At 41.9% G+C, this 21804-nt stretch overlaps 1 protein-coding gene across 2 annotated transcripts in view; it reads left to right on the forward strand.

The window, feature by feature from the left end:
* GYS2 (glycogen synthase 2) overlaps positions 1-17191 on the forward strand; it is a 79936-nt gene extending 62745 nt beyond the window's left edge. For both annotated transcript variants that reach the window (XM_032789761.2, XM_032789762.2), the window contains 8 exons: positions 2403-2462; positions 3556-3634; positions 4395-4508; positions 8004-8130; positions 10244-10339; positions 11747-11910; positions 13472-13552; positions 16883-17191. In XM_032789761.2, the coding sequence (XP_032645652.1) occupies positions 2403-2462; positions 3556-3634; positions 4395-4508; positions 8004-8130; positions 10244-10339; positions 11747-11910; positions 13472-13552; positions 16883-17098 (937 nt within the window). In that variant the 3' untranslated portion in view covers positions 17099-17191. The remainder of the gene's footprint in view (positions 1-2402; positions 2463-3555; positions 3635-4394; positions 4509-8003; positions 8131-10243; positions 10340-11746; positions 11911-13471; positions 13553-16882) is intronic.
* The last annotated feature ends 4613 nt before the right edge of the window (positions 17192-21804 follow it).

Below are 21804 nucleotides of genomic sequence, written 5' to 3' on the forward strand. Positions count from 1 at the left end.
GTAGTTCAATCACGGGCGATGAGGCCCTGTCTCTTACAGCTGAGGTGTGAAAACCAAGAGGGAATAAACTGGTTCCGTAGTTGGCAAGCCATTCAAGTCTTGTTCAATTCCTAGCTGAATGGTGTCAAATTTGCTAGATTGAAAAGCTGGAAGCTCCAAGCAGTTTCTCTTTTGAAATCCTGCGTCCTGAAGTTTTTTTGCTGCAGGATGGGCCACCTTACGGTCTGCTATTATTGTGGCCAGGAGGTTGAAGTGCTCTCCGCCTACAGGTTTTTGTATATTGGCCGTCCTAATGTTGATTTGTGTCCATTTTATCCTTTTCCCTAGATGACTGTCCAGTTTTGGGCCGATGTACATAGCAGAGGGGCATTGCTGCATATGATATAGGCTATTTACATTGATGGATGTGCAGGTGAATACCGGGATGGTGTGGCTGATCTGGTTAGGTCCTGTGATGGTGTCGCTGGTGTAGATATGTGGGCAGAGTTGGCATCGGAGTTGTGAAAATGTACCAGAAGGGTTGTTCCCTGCGCTGGAGTTGTACTGGTGTGCTGTCTCAGTTCTCTGAGTGAGAACATTCAGGTTTGGCAGTCTGTGCGGCGAGGATGGCCCTGCCCAACCAAGGCCTGTGAAAGTGTGGGATCATATGTCCAGGATGGGTTGTAGATCCCTGCTGATGCGTTGGAGGGTGTAGCTGGGGCTGTATGTGATGGCCAGTGGAGTCCTGATTGTTCTTTCTTGGTGTTGTCTGCAGTAGGAGGCTTCTGGGTACACAGTCTCTGGCTTGTTGATACTGTTCCTTATTTCCTCGTGCGGGTATTGTAGTTTTGAGACTGCTTGGTGAGATATTTGTGGGTGGTGGTTCTGTCTGAGGGTTAGAGCAGATCGGTTTGTACCTCAGTGCTTGACTTAGACAATGGATCGTGTGATGTGCCGGGATGGAAGCTGGAGGCTGATGAAGGTAGGCCATAGCGGTCGGTAGGTTTTCCGATATAGGGTTGTGTTATGTGAACGCACCCCTTATTGCACCGTGGTGTTAGAAGGACGATCCTCTTATGCTGTGATTGGTCCAGACGGAGATGATGGTTGGGAAGGCGTGGAAGTCTGTTGAAATCATGGTGGAATTTTTTTCCAGAGTCTACCTTTTTTCCATGGTCCAGATGACTGAAGATGTCATCAACATGTAGCGTAGGTATGTGAAGGGGCGTGAGTGGACAAGAGCTGGAAAAGCGGTTGATTGGCAGGTCCAGCCATAAAATATACTTGCATATTGTGGGCGCCACTGCGGGTTGCCCACTCCTGACTGCTTAGGCATACCCTCATTATCTCTAGCTTGCTTGCTAGCATATATATACCTGCCCCTGGAAATTTCCACTACATGCGTCTGACGAAGTGGGTATTCACCCATGAAAGCTCATGCTCCAAAACATCTGTTAGTCTATAAGATGCCACAGGATTCTCTGCTGCTTTTGCTTTTTATGATTTGTGTTGGTGGGATATAGAGTCTAACCACTGTAATCCAGGAGGCAACCAACGCTTGGGAGCTGGAATCCAATTTTTCCAAGGTTCAGGGTGCTCTAATAACATTTTTTGCCTCAGGCCCATCACTAATGCTCAAAAAGCAAAAAGGCAGGAAAAGTCCCATAGAAGTACTTTATGACTTATACACTATATTTGCTGGGTTTTGAGTGCAGTCTTTTTTAGCTGTGCTTTATGTTCTGTGAAATGCCATCTAGTGGCTGGATATGCTAAGTGCACGTTGTACTTGCCCTTTTGCACACCAGTAAAAAGCTCTACAACAAAATATTAAACGATGTAAAAATTGTTTGGTGCAGATTTTATTATGAGTTTTCAACTTGGCCTAGGTTTGCCAAGAAGTTATCTGGTTTTCAAACCAATTTATCAGGAGGAACAGCTTGCAGGTTATCTACAGTTTGTCCAATCCCTTGTTTTTGAAGGCTCTTGCAGGTGGGAATTTTAAAACAAACCTATTTCTTCTCTCTCTCTCACTCTCTTTTCCCACCAGGTTAGGTTAAATTTGAAACCTCTCAACCTTGAAAAGAGTCCCATTTCACTGCTTTTTCCACCCAAGACATTGCAGTGCTGTTTTTCTATTTCAGAGAATTAGCGAGGTCTATTTGTCAGAGTATGGGACTGGGAAATAAGCACTACCAATTTCTAGTCCTGGTTTTACCACTGACTTCATTTTTGGCCTTGGGAAAATCTCTGTGGGTCATATCCTTAACTGTGCTGAAATCACAGTCGGTATGGCTGAGAATTGGCCTTAGTTCCCTTTCTGCCTCCCCTGCTCCTGGGTCCCCCTACATAAGTTAGAGCACCAGCAGAAACGTGTGTTCTGGTCCTGCCCCTGACATGTCCCATGTTTCATATTTCTTTACCAGGGACACTGCACAATGTGTGAAAGAAAAATTTGGAAGGAAACTCTATGATGCACTACTGAAGTGAGTATGTAGGTCACTTTGTGTTTATATTTCAGAGGAGCCAGCTGTATCACCTGTGTGGTTTATATATGTGTATTATGGATGTAAGAAAAGAATTGGGGAGGGGAGAAACAGGAACAAACTGTGTAATTAGGGATTTAGGAGATCCATGTTCAAGTCCCTCCTTCGCAATAGACTTCCTGTGTGAGCTTGGATAAGTAACTTAGGGTAACATTTTCAAAGGTGACTTAAGCATTTGAGAGCCTAAGTCTCATTGAGAATGAATAGGATGCAGGCTCCTAAGTCACTTAGGTGCTTATGAAAATGTTATTCTTTGTCTCTCTGTCCTAGTTCCCTATCTAAAACATAGGGATAGTAGTATTTCCCTACCTCACTGTGGTGTTGTGAAGATAAATACATTAAGGACTGTGGGGTATTATGGTAATGGGGCCATATAAGTAGCTTAGGTAGATAAAATACAGTGGAACTCTGATATACTGAAACTTTGCCTATAGTAAAAAGGAAGAAAGTCTCTACACTCCTTTATAGGTCATACTCCCATTGATTTCAAAGGGATCTTAACTTGAGTTGGAAGATCTATATGATCCCAAATGCAAAAGATTGGGTTGGAAAAAACAACAAAAATGAAATGTCTATGAAAAATTGACACAATTTATTTTACACTTTTTTGTCCTGTTTTGGTTTCAGCTCTAGAGCTGACTGGATTTTTTTAAAAATGAAAATGAAATTTTGACAAAAAAAAATAGAAATAAAAGTTCATGACAGGTTTTGTGACTTGTTTTCTTTTTCAAATACTCCAAATATCTCTAAGGGAGAATTGCAGCAAAGCTGGGGGCGGGGAGCAGAGAAAGAGAACAGGATAGTCATATAGATATAATATAGAGAAAACAGGAAAAAACTCTATAAAGGCCTGATTCAAAGCTGATTGATGAGGCTGGAAAGATGCCCGTTGACTTCAATGAATTTTGGATCGGCTCTATTTAAGTTTCTTCATCTTCTCTGTGTAACTTTAATGCAAACTCTTAATCATAATTTCCAAAAAGACCAATAACAAGCCATTTGGTGATATACTTTGTCTGTATTGCCTTTGCAGGGGAGAAATTCCAGATATGAACAAGATCCTTGACCGGGATGATGTAACCATTATGAAACGAGCCATCTTTTCAACTCAGGTCAGAGAGAATAGTGATTACTTATACAGCTATTGGATGGCAAAGATAAACACGGTCATATATAAGGATCATGTATAGTGAACAGGGATATGTATAAATTGGAGAATCATTTTCCATCATGTACGTTTCTCATACAGGCAACTTTTTTAATGCAGTCTGTGTGTTTTTTCCATTCTCTCCGTGTTTTTTTTTAAGAATTAGTATCAAACCATCCTAACTACTTTTGGTAGTGCAAGGGCACTCCCACCACCTGATGTATTTCCCTGAATTCCTTGGTCCTCTCCTTTTAATAGTAAATTCAAATTCTTCACAATTTTGTCCTACTACATCTCAGCCCTTGTTTTATTTCTCATCCCTTCTTGATTCCTGGAGTCTTCCATTTTTAACTGTGGCAATAATTAACCATTAAAACACCTTACCTTGGGATGTGGGCGATTCTCCATCACTTAAAATCGTTAAATCAAAATGGGTGTCTTTGTGAAAGATACCATCTATTCAAGCAGAATTTATTGGGCTAGATTCAAGAATTATTAGGTAAAATTCTATGGCACTGTGTTATGCACTAGGTTGGACTAAATTATCACAATGTTCCTTTCTGGCCTTAAAATTGAAGGATGAAACCCTAGTCGTAATGAATTCAATGGCAAAACTCCCGTTGACTTCAACAGGGCCAGTATTTCACCTAAAGACTCTATGTTAATGGATTCTTTGCCAGCAATTTTTCATGCCTTAATCAAAGTTTGCCTTTATTATGATGTAGCGACAGTCTCTGCCTCCAGTGACCACCCACAACATGATTGATGATTCCAATGATCCAATCCTCAATACCATCCGGCGCATCGGACTCTTCAATAACCGCACAGACAGAGTTAAGGTACAATATCTCTTGGTGAATTTTTTCTCTTTCTTCCTAATGGAATTTCATTAAACTACCTCAGCCTAATTAGTTAGTGTTGGAGGAAGTGTGGTTATTCTTACTAGAGATGTGTGGAATAAAATACCCAACATCTCTTTGAATAGCAACAGCCAGTCACTTTTCACAGACACCATCATCTGCTTATTACCCACAGAATTTCAAGTTAGGCATTTCATGTTAGGGGTGGCATAGCTGTTGTTAAAACATTCTAGACACAATTTTTAAAATCCTGGCCCCATTGAAGTCAATGGCTAAACTTCCATTGACTTCTTTGAGGCTGGAATTTCATCTGATGGGCCTGCAGCCCAGTAAACCTTTATATGTTGTTTACCCAAATCTAAAACAGGGCCATATTATAGAGAGAGGAAAAGAGCACCTTCCAACCCTTGCAATGCACATGAACCCCATAGATTTCGGGTAGGCAAGCCCAGTAAAGATTGAGCCCATACTCCAATGCTTCTTTCTGCCCACACATCTGGGCAGGGTTCCCAAAGTGAATGTTGTGGCTTACATTGTCCCCTTTAGTGTTATGTGGCTCAGAGAGGGATTGTGTCTCCTCGTGAGATCTCCTTTGGGGCAGTGTACTTAGGTACTGCACCCCGCTCTGGGCTGTGGCTAAATGCCATACCCTAACTCAGAAGTGACCAAACTTACTGGCCGTCTGAGCCATATACAACAATCTTTAGCAGTTCAAGAGCCAGGACACACCTGGTGGGGACTGAGGCTCAGGGCTTCAGCCCTGCAGGAGCCCCTGATGGGACTTGGGGCTTCAGGCCCGCTCCTGCTGAAGCCCCAAGCCCCAGCAGGAGCACCCCACAGGCCTGAAGCCCCAGGAACCCCCTCCCTGCTGGGCAGAAGCCCCTACTCCATCCCCCCGCCGCAAGGTAGAGGTCCCAAGCTTCTCCCCCTCCCCACAGGCCTGGTAGGTGGAGAATTGGGGGGAGGTGTGAGGGGCTCCACAAGCTGCACTTTAACAGTAAAAGAGCCACATGTGGTTTGCGAGCCACAGTTTGGGCACCCCTGCCCTAACCCATAATGTTCATTTCTGTTGTTTTCCTTATTAAAAAGAGTGGATGATATCACCAATGAACCATCTGAAGAATAGTTTTAGATGTCAACACTATTTCCACAATAAGTTTATAAGAAGAGATCATAAAAGAAAAGGTAACATGTATGTAGAGGGGTGAACATAAGAACAGCCATAAGGTCCATCTAGCTCAGGATCCTGTCCTCCGACAGTGGCCAATGCCAGATGCCCCAGAGGGAATGAACAGAACAGGTAATCACCAAGTGATCTATCCCCTGTCGCCCATTCCCAGCTTCTGGCAAACAGAAGCTAGGGACACCATCCCTGTCCATCCTGGCTAATAGCCATTGATGGACCTATCCTCCATGAACTTATCTAATTCTGGGTTTGAACCCTGTATAGCTATGGCCCACAACATCCTCTGACAAGGAGTTCCACAGGTTGACTCTGCATGTGTGAAGAAATACTCTATTTGTTTCTTTTAAACCCTGCGACTATTAATTCATTTGTTGACTCCTAGTTCTTGTGTTATGCGAAGGAGTAAATAACACTTCCTTATTTACTTTTTCCACACCAGTCATGGATTTTATAGACCACTATCATATCCCTCCTTAGTTGTCTCTTTTCCAAGCTGAAAAGTCCCAGTCTTATTAATCTCCCTCAACGGAAGCCTCATGCCTCTAATAATTTTTGTTGCCCTTTTCTGAACCTTTTCCAATTTCAGTATATCTCTTTGAGATGGGGCGACCACGTTTGCACACAGTATTCAAGATGTGGACATACCATGGATTATATAGAGGCAACATAATATTTTCTGTCTAATTATTAAGGCTACATTTATGTCACAAGATCATGGAAGTCACGGAATCTGTGACTTCCCGAATCTCTGCAACATTCTTGCTTCAGCCCCAGGACTGCTGGACTCCAGCTGGCAGCCAGCGGGGTTCTGGCAGGTTCCAGCAACAGGCGACACCAGCGACAGGTGCCCTCCTCAGGTGTTCCAGGGTTCCAGTCTCGCACAGGGTGGGGTGGTGGAGAGGGAAACACTTCAGTGAGTGGCTGGGGTGTCCTGTTTTCTCTTGAGAAAATATGGTCACCCTGCAACCCAGCTGCAGTGTGCAGAGGGGATCCCCCAACTCCCACCACCACAGTGCAGGGGGAAACCTGCAGTAGCAAAAGCCACGACAGGTCACAGCTCCATGAATTTTGTTTACTGCCAGTGACCTGTCCTTAATTTTACTAAAAATTAACTGTGACAAAATCTTAGCCTTACTTATTATCTATCCCTTTCTTAATGATTCCCAACATTCTGTTCACATTTTTGACTGCCGCTGCACATTGAGTGGATGTTTTCAGAGACCCCATCATGTTATATGTATAGTTGGGATTATGTTTTCCAATGTGCGTTACTTTGTACTTATCAACACTGAATTTCATTTGCCATTTTGTTGCCCAGTCACCCAGTTTTGAGAGATCCTTTTTGCAGTCTGCCTGGGACTTAATTATCTTGAGAACTTTTGTATCATCTGCAAATTTTGCCACCTCACTGTTTACCCCTTTTTCCAGATGGTTTATGAATATATTGAATAGGAATGGTCCCAGTACAGACCCCTGGGGGACACCACTATTCACTTCTCCCCATTCTGGAAACTGACCATTTATTCCTAACCTTTGTCTCCTATCTTTTAACCAGTTACCAATCCATGAGAGGACCTTCCCTCATCCCATGACAGCTTACTTTGCCTAAGAGCCTTTGGTGAGGGACCTTGTCAAAGGCTTTCTGAAAATCTTAATATTCTATATTCACTGGATCCCCCTTGTCCACATGCTTGTTGACCCCCCCTCAAAGAATTCTAGCAGATTGGTGAGGCATGATTTCCCTTTACAAAAACCATGTTGACTCTTCCCCAACAAATTATGTTCATCTATGTGTCTGACAATTTTGTCCTTCACTATAGTTTCAACCAGTTTGTCTGACCCTGAAGTCAGCCTTACCAGATTCTAATTGCCAGGACTACCTCTGGAGCCCTTTTTAACAATTGGCATCACGTTAGCTATCCTCCAGTCATTTCGTACAGAAGCTGATTTAAATGATAGGTTACAGACTACAGTTAGTAGTTCTGCAATTTCACATTTGAGTTCCTTTGGGATTCTTGGGTGAATACCATCTGGTCCTGGTGACTTAATTACTATTTAGTTTATCAATTTGTTCCAAAATCTCCTCTAGCGGGAGGAAACAAATTAAGGTACCAAAAATTATGAATGTTATCATATGTACAAATAGAATTAGGGAGGGACACACAAGGCAATGTCCAGATTCCTAGGCTTAGGCTAGGGATGAAGGCACTAACTGCTTGATCTCTTATATAATTAAAAATATTGATTCTATTTTTCTTTCGGCTCTAATGTAAATTTTGAATATCCAGGTGATATTACACCCAGAGTTCCTGTCTTCAACAAGTCCATTATTACCCATGGACTATGAAGATTTTGTCAGAGGCTGCCATTTGGGGGTGTTTCCCTCATATTATGAGCCCTGGGGTTACACTCCAGGTAAGCAATCTTTAGGCTGACTGTTGTCAGAAGTTTAATATGCATTTTACCACTCAGGGCATTTAAAAAGATGGAGTAGCTTGCCATTCAGTTTCTACTGTATTGATGTAAGAATGCTTTTGACTCTGTTTCCTCTCCATTACAAAGCTTCTGCTGATGGCAGAGTTCTTAGACCAGATATTTAGCTGATGTAAAAAGGCATTGCTCCATTGACGGAAAACCACCCAGCATTATCCCTGCTTTGGAACCTGACTTTCCCACAATCACATGTCTCCTGATGCTACAGCAGACAGAAAGATTACAAGTCCGTTTTGTGTGCAGTAACATCAAGCATCTGCCCTTAAAAAAAGAGATTTGGAGGAATGTATATATTGTAATAAAGAGGCAAGAAAATAGATGCAATCCAAAATGTCCTCAGCTGGTGTAATTTGACATAACAGCCTTGATTTCAATGGTGTGATGCACATTTACACTATCTGGTCCTAATATTTTCACAGTCTGCTGGATATTTCTGTTGGTATTTACCATGAACACTTAGAAGCAGCAATAGAGACCAAGGACTCAGTACATGGACTGGATATCAGTGGAGCTCACAAAGGCCAAGCTTCATGACAGCCTGGCATATGATCAAGGTCTTGGAAGAAGGTTATAAAAATTGCCAACCACAAACAGGGAAGTGGCAAAAATGAAGCTGACAATTTACAAGTAGTAATAGATAAAACTCATAGGATTAGGGTGAGACATTTAAAGGTGCAGTGGCACTCAGGTTTTCAACCTAGGAATTAGGGCCCAAATGCCTAACTTCCGTTGTACCCAAATGTCCATTAACACAATGGTGCCTAACTTCCATTATGCCTAAATGTCTTTGAGGATCTAGGACTCAGTGCCCAACTTCCATTTGTGCCTTTGAAAATATCTCCCTTAGTTATGATAAGCATCTGAAAGTGTGGGTGCTTATCTGAAACCCACCTGTAGTTAGCCAGTGAATCTGAGTAGAAATCTCACAAGATCAAGCTTTCTCAGACAAGTTTAAAACTTCCTGTCTCCTGTTCCAACTGGGTCACAATTATCTGGCTGTATTTCAGCACTTTCTCTTCTTGTCCCATCCCAAATCAGGATATGGGGGAAAAAATTGTCAGAGCTGGGGAAGATTTTGACGTTAGACTTTAGATTAGCTTAACACAGAAAAATGTGGCTGGCACTCAGTATGGGGGAGTGGTTTTGCTCATCCTAATGAGTTACCCATATGAATCTCCCAAGAATAAAATATAGACCCTTCTTGATGTTTTTTTAGTTTCATCCTAATCCTAAATTCTATATCTGATATCAGTCCTATTGTCATATAGGTTTTTAATGGTATTTTAAGGGTTAAAGAGCTAACATCTGATTTAAACTGTATGCTGCTTTATATAGAGAACATGCCTTCCTTTATGGAAGAACCTGTTGGTGTTCAGTGAATAATAATAATAATAGTAATAAAAGGAGAACCCAATTTGATATCATATTTATGATTTATAGCACAATTTGCCCTGCATCCTCTGTATAACTGGAAAAATAACTAGATAGAATGGCTTTGAAATCAATCATGTTTTTATGATTTTTCTCCCTGTGGCGTAAGATACAGAACCCAGTTTACAAATGTGAGAGATTAGTTACGAGGCCCAAGTCCTGCATTTGGGCAGTTAGGTTTGCAAATATGTACATGAAATGAGCATGTGCACCCAGCAGGTGCCAATTTCAAAGCCAAAGGAAGGGTCTGGACATTAGATTTAGGCTCTCACATGTGAACACTGAGCTCACAGAGGGTATTAATTAGAACTATCTGGAAAACAGAAATAAGTGCTTGCAAAAAAAGAGGGGAGGAGGAACAAATTTCCATTTCTCATCAAAATGTCACTTGCTTTGAACTTTTCTGATTGAACGGCGAGCGGGGGGAGCAGGGAGGGGAGGGAAGAACACACAGCAAAAATCATTATGGTTTTTATTGAAACCTTCTGACCAGCTCTGGCACTGAAAGGGCTTTACATCATTCTATTTTCTGTTGCTATCCACTCGAGATGAAACCGAGCCAAGCACATTGACATGAAATCTCTTTTCATGTCTCTTTTGGTAGCTGAGTGCACTGTGATGGGCATTCCCAGTGTGACCACAAACCTCTCTGGATTTGGCTGTTTCCTGCAGGAGCATGTAGCTGACCCAGCTGCTTATGGTGAGCTTGTTAACAGTGCTTCAAAACTCATCAGATTTTGGAACCCAACTAACTAGCTGTTTTGCGACTGCATATTGCACTTTCTCTACTTGCTGAATAAAGATGGACAAACCTCAAAGTTCAGATATTTGGTCTGAATTTAAAATTTAGGTGTTTATCGAAAACCTTCCAGTTCTTCCCTCTCCTGTGTCTTTTTGGTCTTCCCCCAACCCAACTAGCTTGTTAGCCCTTCTTCCAATTCAACTAACTCCTTCCTTCAATCCCTTCCAATTAGACTATATATTCGTCTTTCTAAGGGACTGGTGGAAATCTGCCTTTGCTTTAAGAATCCATGATGGATTTATTGGAATAGCAGCAACAGTTTGTGGAGTCCATGAAAGAGAGAGGATAACTTGACTAAACCAAACTGAGATTCTTATTTACAATAAGGCCCCTTTAAAGCACTTTTATTATGTAATGGGGCCTCATTATAAATGAGAATCAAGGCCCACAAGCTTGAAATCAATGCAAGATCGGTGCCTAAATACTGTAAGATCTGTGCCATAGCCCCGAATCTTCAAAAAAGTTGGTGTTTAGAGTGAGGTTGAAGAAGAACAAGATGTTGGCACAACATAAAGATATTGAATTACAGAATTTAATGTGCGCGAGCAAAGGCCTATTTACAAATCCTTATAACTCTCACAGATTACAACTAATCTTCACCAAACTTCCAAAAAGTACATGCATGGGGATGTCTTTACTGCAAAATTAGGTATTTACGTGGAGATAGCTGTCTGGCTGTAAAATCCTAGTGGCAACAAAGCACTATAGTTTTTACCCAGTGTTGCAAGTCATGGTCAACCACAGATGCAGAATAAAGTGTTGATCTTGACTAGCAACACTGAGGTAATAATTAGCTGTGCCTTGTCTCCACTAGGATTTTACATTGAGATAGGTAACTCACGTTAGCTGTCTCAATATAAAAACACATCACCTTTTGCAGAGAATAGATAGCCTATGTCTCTCTTCTGCTAAATTTCACACCACCACCTCACACCATGAGCCACCAAAGGTATTTAAGAAAGGTAGCAATTTTTTTTATAATGGAAAAGTGAATATTTTTTTACCACACAAAAGCACTTGGACCATTTTTGCACAGACTTTAAAACAATAAAAGCCTTCCTGAGCTGAGAGCAGACCTGCCAAATTTCAGGCCAAAAGGTAAAAAATCAAAAGCATTTCTCAACAGCTGCTGAAATGACCTGTTATAATGGAAACACTTGTCATTCCATGCTCCACTTATTAAAAAAACAAGTCCATGCATGTTGTATTTAAAAGATTATGTGTAAAGAAAGATAGAAATTAAATTTAAAAGGTGAAACGCTCACTTCCATACCTATTCATCTGCAACTTTGTTTGTGTCCTCAGGCATTTACATAGTTGACAGGAGGTACCGCTCTCCTGATGAGTCATGTAACCAGCTGACTCAGTTCTTGTATGGATTTTGCCAGCAGTCACGGCGTCAGAGGATCATCCAGAGAAATCGAACTGAGAGGCTCTCAGACCTACTGGACTGGAGATATTTAGGCAGGGTATGTAACTGTGTTTAGTGGGTATATAACAAGCTGTTGGCCCAAACACACATCCACCACAATGGTTATTGGGGATAGAATCTGTCATCATTAGCACCAAGGCCCCAGTTCAGGGAAGTCTCCCTGTTAACTTACTCAAGTACCCACTTATTCCCAAGCTGAAGAATCCCCTTGATCTGCTTGTTTCAAGCAGGAGCCAAAGACAGTGTGATCCTTATGCTCCCAAGCACAAAGACTGCACAAGACTAGTGCCACTGGCAGCACGAGCCTCTCCAAACTAGACAATGGAGCGTGGGCATTATACAATCTTCAGGGATGGTGCAGCAGCATCCCTAGACCTTGGGAGGCATTGGGTGGGAGTCTCAAAAGCACCCAAGTGATTTTGAAGCAAAAGTGTAAATGACTTTCAATTAGATTTGTGCTCCCCAGTCCCTTAGGCATTTTTGAAAATCCCACCTATTCTTCTTAAAATACCTTTGGGATTCTGCACCATCCCCAAACAAGGACTGTGCTGTGAAGGCCAAATAACATCCTTAGCCTAGTACAGAGAATGATGCAATACCACACATTAACCAGAGGGAGGTAGATCAGTATTCTAAAGTCCACAGATAATGAGATGAGTAAAATGTACCACTGCTTTAATTACTATGTGCCTTATCCTGCATTGGGATCCATTTGGGATTTCGGTGTGGGCCCTCGGACTGAGCAAATCTCATGGAGTTTGAAGTTTTGCAAAACCATCAGACTGGTTTCTGAATTTGCAAAAGCATGTCAATGTCACAAATCTCTTCTCCTTACAATGCCTTCATTTTGAAGGATGAGTCAGTTTTAACATGTGTGCTGTGTGTTACAGTATTACATTTGTGAGCATAACTATGTATTTATTTATTTCCACTCAGGAAAGAGAAACCTGTGCTATATTTTTAGGGATAAAAGAATCACCCCACCTCCACCAGAAAACTAGACTGGTTGAAGTGGGTACCCTAGTCCGTTCTCTTACACTTTTGTGAGATTAAAGAGTATCTTCACTGCAGCCAAAGAAGCAGATTCTCCCCAATTACTCCAGTATAAATCTCTCAGGATTTGATCATTACTTCAGTGCAATGTGTCCACAGTTTCACAAGGGCCATCCCAACTGGGTTAGCCTCAGTTAAAGATTCATTCAGTCTTTCTTTAGCATCTTCTTTGAGAAAACAGTAGTATTACTCAGGGCCGGCTTTAAGCTGATTCACCCAATTCCCCGGACTCAGGCCCCGTGCCGAAGAGGCCCCCACACCTGCCCCTAAGGGGGCCCCGCTCCGGGGGTCTTTAGCGGCATTTCAGTGGTGGCAGGTCTGCTCCAGGGGTCTTCGGCAACAGGGCGTCCTTTGGTGCCGTAGAAAACCCGGAGCAGACCCCCCGCCGCCAAAGTGCCACCGAAGCCCCAAACCGCCATTGAGTATTCCAATCAGGCCCTGTGGGTCATAAAGCTGGCCCTGGTGTTACTTTCCCTCTCACTGCCTAAATGTGCCCAAGTCTTCGTTGGGTTTTTGCACATGTAGACCTCTGTTTTCTGTTGCAGTACTACATGCATGCCAGACACCTGGCTCTGAGCAGAACTTTCCCAGATAAATTTGAGATGGAACCAAATGCTCCACCAAAGGTATGTCTATCCTCATAGGTGATTTTTGTCTGCATTTCAGCTACTGTCTTGAGAGAGAAAAAGAGAGGACTGATGAACCTACAAGCGTAAAGAACTTAATATACTTTATTACAGTCAAGTTTTACCAAATTCTGATGGAGTCTATGGATGCCCAATAGAAAATCCCATAAACTAGAATACAGAGCCAGATCCTGAGCTGGTGTACACTAACTTTGATGGAACTATGCCAATTTAGACCAGCTGAGGATCTGGTCTACTGGGTAGAAACTGGCAATTTCTATTTTTGCTCCCCATAAAACCCATAGGAAGGCTGCTTTGCAGGCCTTCTGCCACAGGAGCTTTGAAGGGGCGTTCTGGAAAAGGGTCTGGGGCAAGGAGGCAGGGTCTGCAAATTGTTGCACATACACACCCTGATCCAGCCTCTCTACATATTCTCATGCAAATTATTTGTATCTCTGTCAGGAATAATCTGAATAGTGTACATGAGGGGAAGGCTGAGGATAGAGTAAAGCCACACGTTCAATATTCTTTTGTAGTATATTCCATATATATGGCTCCCATTTGGAGTGGCATTATGCTCCGTTCTAAATTTAGGACCTGGTTATTTAAAACTTCATCTGCCAATTCATTTTTAAAAAATAACAGCTAGAGATGGGGGTCCAAACCAAAACCCTTGATCTGGATTTGGATCTGAGTTGGCAATTGTGAACACTCAAAAATTTAGGAAAGTTCAGACTGAGGTTTGATTTCAGCTCATACGCACCTATGTTCAGGAGTATTCAGGTTAGGGAGTTCGATTCTATCCCTTATAGAGATATTTGAGAGGGATTTTTCAAGCTATTGCACTGATGTAAATCCAGTAACTCCACTAATCAGTTTACTTAGTGTAAATGGAAAAATTATCCTGGAAGTTTCGAGAATCTTGAAGTTGATGGGAGTTGGCTAGGGTTAGGGGTAGAGTTAGTGTTGGCACCCCACAATAGATGGGCTTGGACTATATATTTTGGTTTTGGACCCAAAATTAAGATTTCAGTCAATCTCTATTAATAATGAAGATTTATGAAACATGGGGGAATTTTAAAGGGAAAAGTAGAAGTAGACACTTGTGAGACCAATTAGCTCATCAAAAATTAGATTGCTGATCTACTTCATTGTTTTGTATTTTGCTACATTTTATAGCTGCTGCAGGGGGAGTTAAATTCAATGTTTTGAAATGAATGTGTATACTAGGGTGCTAGATTGATACTATGTTAGAACTCCTTCCAGACTGTTAAGAGTTAGAGTATGACAGAAGGCTTTGGAAACCTAGCTTTGCAATAAGATCTTGGAGCTGACTTATGATATGGCCGTGGTGTTATAATAATTTAGCCACCTGTGCAAAACCAGCCTTGAACGCCTCCAAAGATACAGGGAGTTGAAGATTGTACTACATCTTATTCAAAAGGTAGCTGTCTTTAGATTGTCAATAAAGTCAAATGTCAGATTATAATAGTAGATGTTAAAGCTTTACATTATTCTTAAAGCTGAGAAAGGTATTCTGCATACAATCCTTATTTTCCTCTTAGGGTGAAACTTTTCACACCAAGGGTTAAGTTTTCAAAAATCTGGGCTCTGCTTTGTGAGGCACAAACAGTGTTTTGTGAGCAGCTAAGTACCTTAAGGTGTCTGAAAGTACCGGCACAAACCAAACTGCATTTGCAGTGAAATACAGGCACAACTGCAAGTGTGAAAACAGGCCTGACAAAGCTTTCATTTTTTGAATGGTCTTAATCCGTTTGAAGCTGAATTTTGTTTTTTGTAAGGTTTGACGAACTGTGTGTAGATTTGGGGGAGTTTTGGCCATTCTGAATTACCAGATGGAAAATGAGCAGAACCCTTAATTTATAGATGCTCCTTTTGTTTTCCCACGTCACTCCATTTTAAAACTGGCAGCTCTGTGTTGCCATGAAGAATAACTTTTCCTGTTAAAATTTTATTTAAAATTCATAGGTGCTTGGGCTAGATCATGCTTGCCAGGCATTGCCCAGGGATAAAACAAATTGCACTGCTGAAAAGAGAGAGCCACAGGATGTCTCCACAAGCTACTTGTCGAGCAAGGGGAGCACACCTGCTGCTATACTCCTTATGGGCTGCAGCTTACTCCCCTTGCTGCATCAGTATGGTTCTGTAGGTCAGGGCTGAGAGAGTGATAGGCTGTGCATGGTCCCCAGAGGGGAAGGAAAAAGACAGCCCCTGCACTCTTCAGGATTCTGCCTGGCCCTTATGTAGGCTACACAGCAGATGGGGAACACCTCCATCCCACTTCACTTAGTTTTCATGTGGTTCTTCCATGTAAGTTACATCAGCTTTGATCCCCTATCACATGGGCATAAATAGACCTAAGGGAGTCTAAGTTTGTTGTATGGGGCAGATGTAGCCTTGATTACCTTATACACAGGGACCTACCACACTCACAGCCATGAAAAATGCATTACAGACCATGAAATCTGGTCTCCTTCTCTGTAATCTGGTCTTTTGTGTGCTTTTCCCCTATATTATAGAGATTTCATGGGGGAGATCAGCATTTCTCAAACTGGGAGTTCTGATCCAAAAGGGAGTTGTGTGGGGAGATCACAGGATTGTTTTTTGGGGGGGATTGTCACGGTATTGCCACCCTTACTTCTGCACTGCCTTCAGAGCTGGGCGGGCAGAGAGAAGTGGCTGTTGGCCAGGTGCCCAGCTCTGAAGGCAGCACCCCGCCAGCAGCAGCACAAAAGTAAGGTTGGCAATACCATACCATGCCAGGCCACCCTTACTTCTACGCTGCTGCCTTCAAAGCTGAGTGGTGGGAGAGTGACAGCTGCTGACTGAGGGCCCAGCTCTGCCGACAGCAGCACAGAAGTAAGGCTGGCATAGTATGGTATTGCCACCCTTACTTCTGCGCTGCTGCTGGCGGCGACTCTGCTTTCAGAGCTAGGCTGCCGGTCAGCAGCTGCCCCTCTCCAGCTGCCTAGCTCTGAAAGCAAAGCCGCCACCAGCAGCAGCACAGAAGTAAGGGTAGCAGTACCGCTACAATAACCTTGCGACCCCCCCCCCACAACTCCTTTTTTGGGTCACCTCTACAATTACAACACCATGAAATTTCAGATTTAAATAGCTGAAATCATGAAATTTCAGATTTTTAAGATCCTATGACTATGAAATTAACCAAAATGGACTGTGAATTTGGTCGGGCCCTACTTATACATCATCTTTGCCTTGGCTGTCTGGATATATCGACCTATCGTCACTCTGTGTAACTAAATAAGCTGCACTGGTGTAATGTTTATTTCTTGCTTATGTCTCTGGCAGACGGAAGGTTTTAGGTACCCCAGGCCTTCATCAGTACCACCATCGCCTTCTGTCTCTCAGCATTCCAGCCCTCATCATAGCGAGGATGAAGATGAGGATGAAAGATACGACGAGGATGAAGAAGCCGAAAGAGACAGGCAAAACATAAAGTCACCTTTGTCCCTTGGAACACTGCCACAAAGAAAGAAAAAGCAGCATGGAGAATACAGGAACTGAATTCCTTTGCTGTCACCGCAACATGGTCTTCATCCACTACAGAGCACCCAAGTGTAGGCTAGTGAATCTCTGTGTTAAGGGCAGTGCAGCGTGGTTAGGGAATCTTAAACAAACATTACTTGGGTTAAACTCTTTGAAAACCTAATTATATTTTACCTTAAAAGTAAATGGTAATGCTTCTCTCTGCCTTGCAGGTAGAAGAGGAGATTTTTCAAAGCTTATTTAACCTAGAGAATGTGACAAACCCTGTGTGATAGCTCCAGCTAGACTGTGCATACTGTAGATCATATTTTTGTCTGTAAAATTATTTGAATTTAGTTGTAATCCATGGAGACAGGTCCATTATAGTCATTCCAAATGAATACCGACTTCCATCCCTTCCTCTCCCCTTGCAAACAGACATCACCTTGGAGCCCTGAATTGGAACATTTTGAAGAAATTGTTACCAGGGAAGACCTCGGCAGAGTTAAAAAAAATGTTGAAAAGAAAATGGTTTGTTTTTTCTTCTGCTGTTTCTCCTATTTTAAATCTACATCATTTTAAGAATTGTTTTAAAGTGCACAAAAACATCTTGGTGCTGTTTATGAAAAAATATCTGGTGTTACTCTATGAGCATTTGCATTTTTCGATGAAGTGATCTTATGGAGTTGTCTAGAGCCACAAAAAAACAGCAGACCACTTTTTTCTGGTTTCTTCTGAATGCTCCATTTCACTGGATTTTTATTCTCTCCACTGAAGTTTGTTATCAAGTTTGGGGAGAAAAATTTGTATGATTTGTCTCAAGCAAGCTATAAAATTCCTGAAAATGCTTGTTTCTGTGAATAAATCCACATGCCACATTGTGATGGGATAACATGGTCTCAAAAATCTAAATTTAAAAGGTGATGACCTTAGCTCTATCTGTTAATGGGAAATTTCCAGGACAAGATGACCTCCTATAGAGCTGCCTGAGTTAGCAGAGCTTATTAGTTAGTTGTGGTACTACCAGAGACAACTGAGGTCAGGGTGTTTTTGTACTAGACATTGTACAATCACATAATGAGAGAGAGTCCTTGGCTGGAAAAGCTCACAATCTAAGTAGACAAACTGTAAGAGGGGAAACAAAGGCACGGAGTGGTGCAATGACTCACTCAAGATCACCACACAGCCAGGGGCGGCTCTAGGTATTTTGCCACCTCAAGCGCAGCAGGCAAGCTGCCTTTGACGGCTTGCCTGTAGGAGGTCCCCGATCCTGCGGATTTGGCGGCACGCCTGCGGGAGGTCTGCTGAAGCCCCGGGACCAGCGGACCCTCCGCAGGCATGTCGCCAAAGGCAGCCTGCCTGCCACCCTCGCAGCGACTGGCAGAGCGCCCCCCCCGCAGCTTGCCGCCCCAAGCAGGCGTTTGGTGTGCTGGTGCTTGGAGCCCCCCCTGCGCACAGCAGATCATCATCAGAAGGAAGAACAGAACCCAGGTCTCCAAAGTCCTAGTCCAGAGCTCTGTTCAGTAGACAAGACTGCCCCTTCTTATTGTAATGCAGAGAAAACAAATGGGCCCAGACCTCGTACCCTCAGTACCAAATGTGTGAGGTTGCCCTTTAAAATATCTGACTAAATCCCTCAAAGGAAAGGTGCAACACCAAAAAACAAAAACAAAAGAAAAACAACAGAGGAGTGAACTTGAAATAATGAGTAGTGCTGTTCTGTAAAGTCAAAGTCTGCCCTGACTTACCTTGTTCCTGTAGACCCTATTGAGTTCAGCATGCAAGCCAAGGCAGCATTGTCTGTGGAGTTCTCTTCAGTTTCTATGATCTACTGTAGCTGAGGTAAATGAATTACAGTAATCAGTTGTGAGAGTAAAATTTTGAAAAGTGTCTAAGTTCCATTTTCAAAAGAAAATTAGGCCCAGATCCTACTTAGGCATTAAATCAATGGGAACGAAGTGCTTAATACCTGTAGTTTGCAGGCACTTAGGGGTAAATAACAATGAAACTTAGGCTCCTAAATGCCTAAGGACCAGATTCTTAAAAGGTATTTAGGTGCTTAAAGATGGAGGTAGGCCCTCAGTGGGATTTTAAAAAGCACATAGGCCGCACTGGGAGTTACTTCTGAAGTCACTTGTTAAAATGGGATTTATGGTTCCTAAATCACATAGGTGTTTTATTTTACACCTAGAAGAAAACACTAGGTTTGTATGACACAAAGATAAATGTGTATATCAAATCAGTCACTACCCTCTGAAATGATGATGAAGAAGAAAAGAAAAATAACTAAAACAACCACTAAGATGGCATTTTTCATGAGAACTTATGTTGCAAATGATGAAAGCCAAATATATTATAAATACCCATATTATGCAGAAAACTTTCTGAATGGGAGGGAGGGGGGTGAGAACTGCTGGATTTCATCACAAAGCTCTTCATAATGAATATTCTTTCCTGCTCTAGTAATTTCTTTTTAATCACTTAAACTGCCCATACAACTTCAATAGGATAAACTAGGTCGCACTCTCGGTACAAATGGGCAATGTGCTGTTAACTTTATGGAGGTACCTTCTAGAGCTGAGCAGGAAACATGTTTCCCAGCTTACGAGAATTTTCAAGGTTTTTGAAAAGTGTTTTCATATTGACCTAGCATGAAAAGTCAAAATCTGGACAACATTTTCTAACCAAACCATTGAGAGATATCATATTGGGTCAACTGATAATTTTACAGCGTTTCATTTTGATTCTGATCTTTTAATTTTACATTTTTTTATTATAAATTAACTTACATTTCTAAACAAAAGTGTCGTCGTGACCTGAAAATTGAACTTTCATTTTGAAAATGTTGAAAAGGGACATTTTGAAAGTTTTTTTCCAAAATCTTTTCTAAACAGGACATTTGTCAAACTGTTTTGGTTTTGAGAAATTGATATTTTCCAGCAAATAAATCACTCACTCACTCATCAGTAACATCCACCTCTTGGAGAGGACCCGTCAACTCCCAGCAGAGGAAGAAATCAGAAGGAGAAGGTGGGGTTGGATAGGACATAACATTTATTTGCTGCTTGCATAGTGTAAGGCAAAAATGTACTGACCAGCTCTACTGCATTAAAACAACTTAACGTATTCTTTCTAGATATGTCCCATAGAATTGCAAGGAACAACATACAAGCTCCAATGTGCAGATTACCACAAGGTTAAATCCTATACCCATTTTCAGCGATGTTCTCAGTATATAAAACCACTGGGGAAATAGTGAGCTGGCTTATGCTCAAATGCCAAAACTATCCCAATGACACCCAACTCTGTTTCAATCTCATCAAACTCACACACTGCAGTCAACTGACCAGCTTCCTACACAATTGGATGAAAAGCCGCTGGCTCAAGCTTCACTCAGACGAGAGTGAGATGATGCTGGTAGAAAGGGAAAAAAAACCTTTAATGATCTGGCAGAGATCACTCTATCTAGGACGCTGTCCTCTGCTTGTCAAAGTCACGCATGGTCTCTTAACTCCCTTCTATAACTAGATGTCCCAAGAGCAGGAGCATATTTTCTGGATGGAACTGGCATGAATACTGTGTCCTTCCCTACAGTAGCCAGAGTGATCTATGCCTCACACATCTAGGCTTACTCATTTTAATTCTGACCTGAATGTTAGAGTTGGTTTTCAAGAGTTTGATGCATTTGAAATATTACCAAACATTTTTGCCTTTTGATCATGTGAAGATAGCAAGGACTCAAAATCAGTGTTCACCTAAGATACCAGCTCACCAGAGGCCAACCCTCAACTGATTTCATATCATTATTGGGTCATTTATTGGTATCTGACAAACTTGGCAGTAGTTAGCTGTCATACTGAAAACAGGAAGGCTCCAAGAACAGCTCATTTCCAAGTAAGGTAGATCTTTTATTTATTTTCATGACATTTGTAAGGAATTGTCCACACTAGTGGGCATGGACCTACAGTAAAACATAAAAAAGTCCATTAATCTTGCTGTAGCTCTGAAATGTTCAGGCACATGAAGGTTAGGATAATCCAGAGGGTGGCAACCTTTCAGGAGAGGAGTGCCAAGTATTCATTTATTCACTTTAATATGAGGTTTCGTGTTCCAGTAATACAGTTTAACATTTTTAGAAGAACATTTTCTATGTCTATAATAGATAATGAAACTATTGTTGTATGTAAAGTAAATAAGTTTTATAAAATGTTTAAGAAGCTTCATATAAAATTAAATTAAAATGCAGAGCCCCCCGGACTGGTGGCCAGGACCCGGACAGTGTGAGTGCCAGTGAAAATCAGCTCGCGTTCTGCTTTTGGCACACGTGCCATAGGTTGCCTACGCCGGGGATAATCTAACAGATCAGTAGATACATAACCCCTCTACTTTTCTCCAAGGTACAGTACAACCCCAGTTCGTGCCAAACTATAATTTAGAAACACCTGAGGCATTCAGATTAGAGTTCATGCTAAGTCCTTTGAAGTAAATAAAAAGATTCACATTGACTTCATTTGGGCTATAGCTGAAGCCCATATGTGGGATTTTGAATGCATGGAGTGATCTAGCACACCCTGCCCCGGGTGATTTAACTCTGTTTCAAAAACCAGGATTTGTTCCTAGTTCATCTAATCATTTCCCCCCCAAACCGATTAAAAATGTAACTAATTACCAGAAGTATCTATCAATGCATCAAAAAAATTAATTCCTCCATTATTTCAGCTGTGTTGGTTTTGGGCAAGTGGGAA

Source organism: Chelonoidis abingdonii, chromosome 1, assembly GCF_003597395.2.
Source record: "Chelonoidis abingdonii isolate Lonesome George chromosome 1, CheloAbing_2.0, whole genome shotgun sequence".
NCBI classification, from domain to species: Eukaryota; Metazoa; Chordata; order Testudines; family Testudinidae; genus Chelonoidis; species Chelonoidis abingdonii.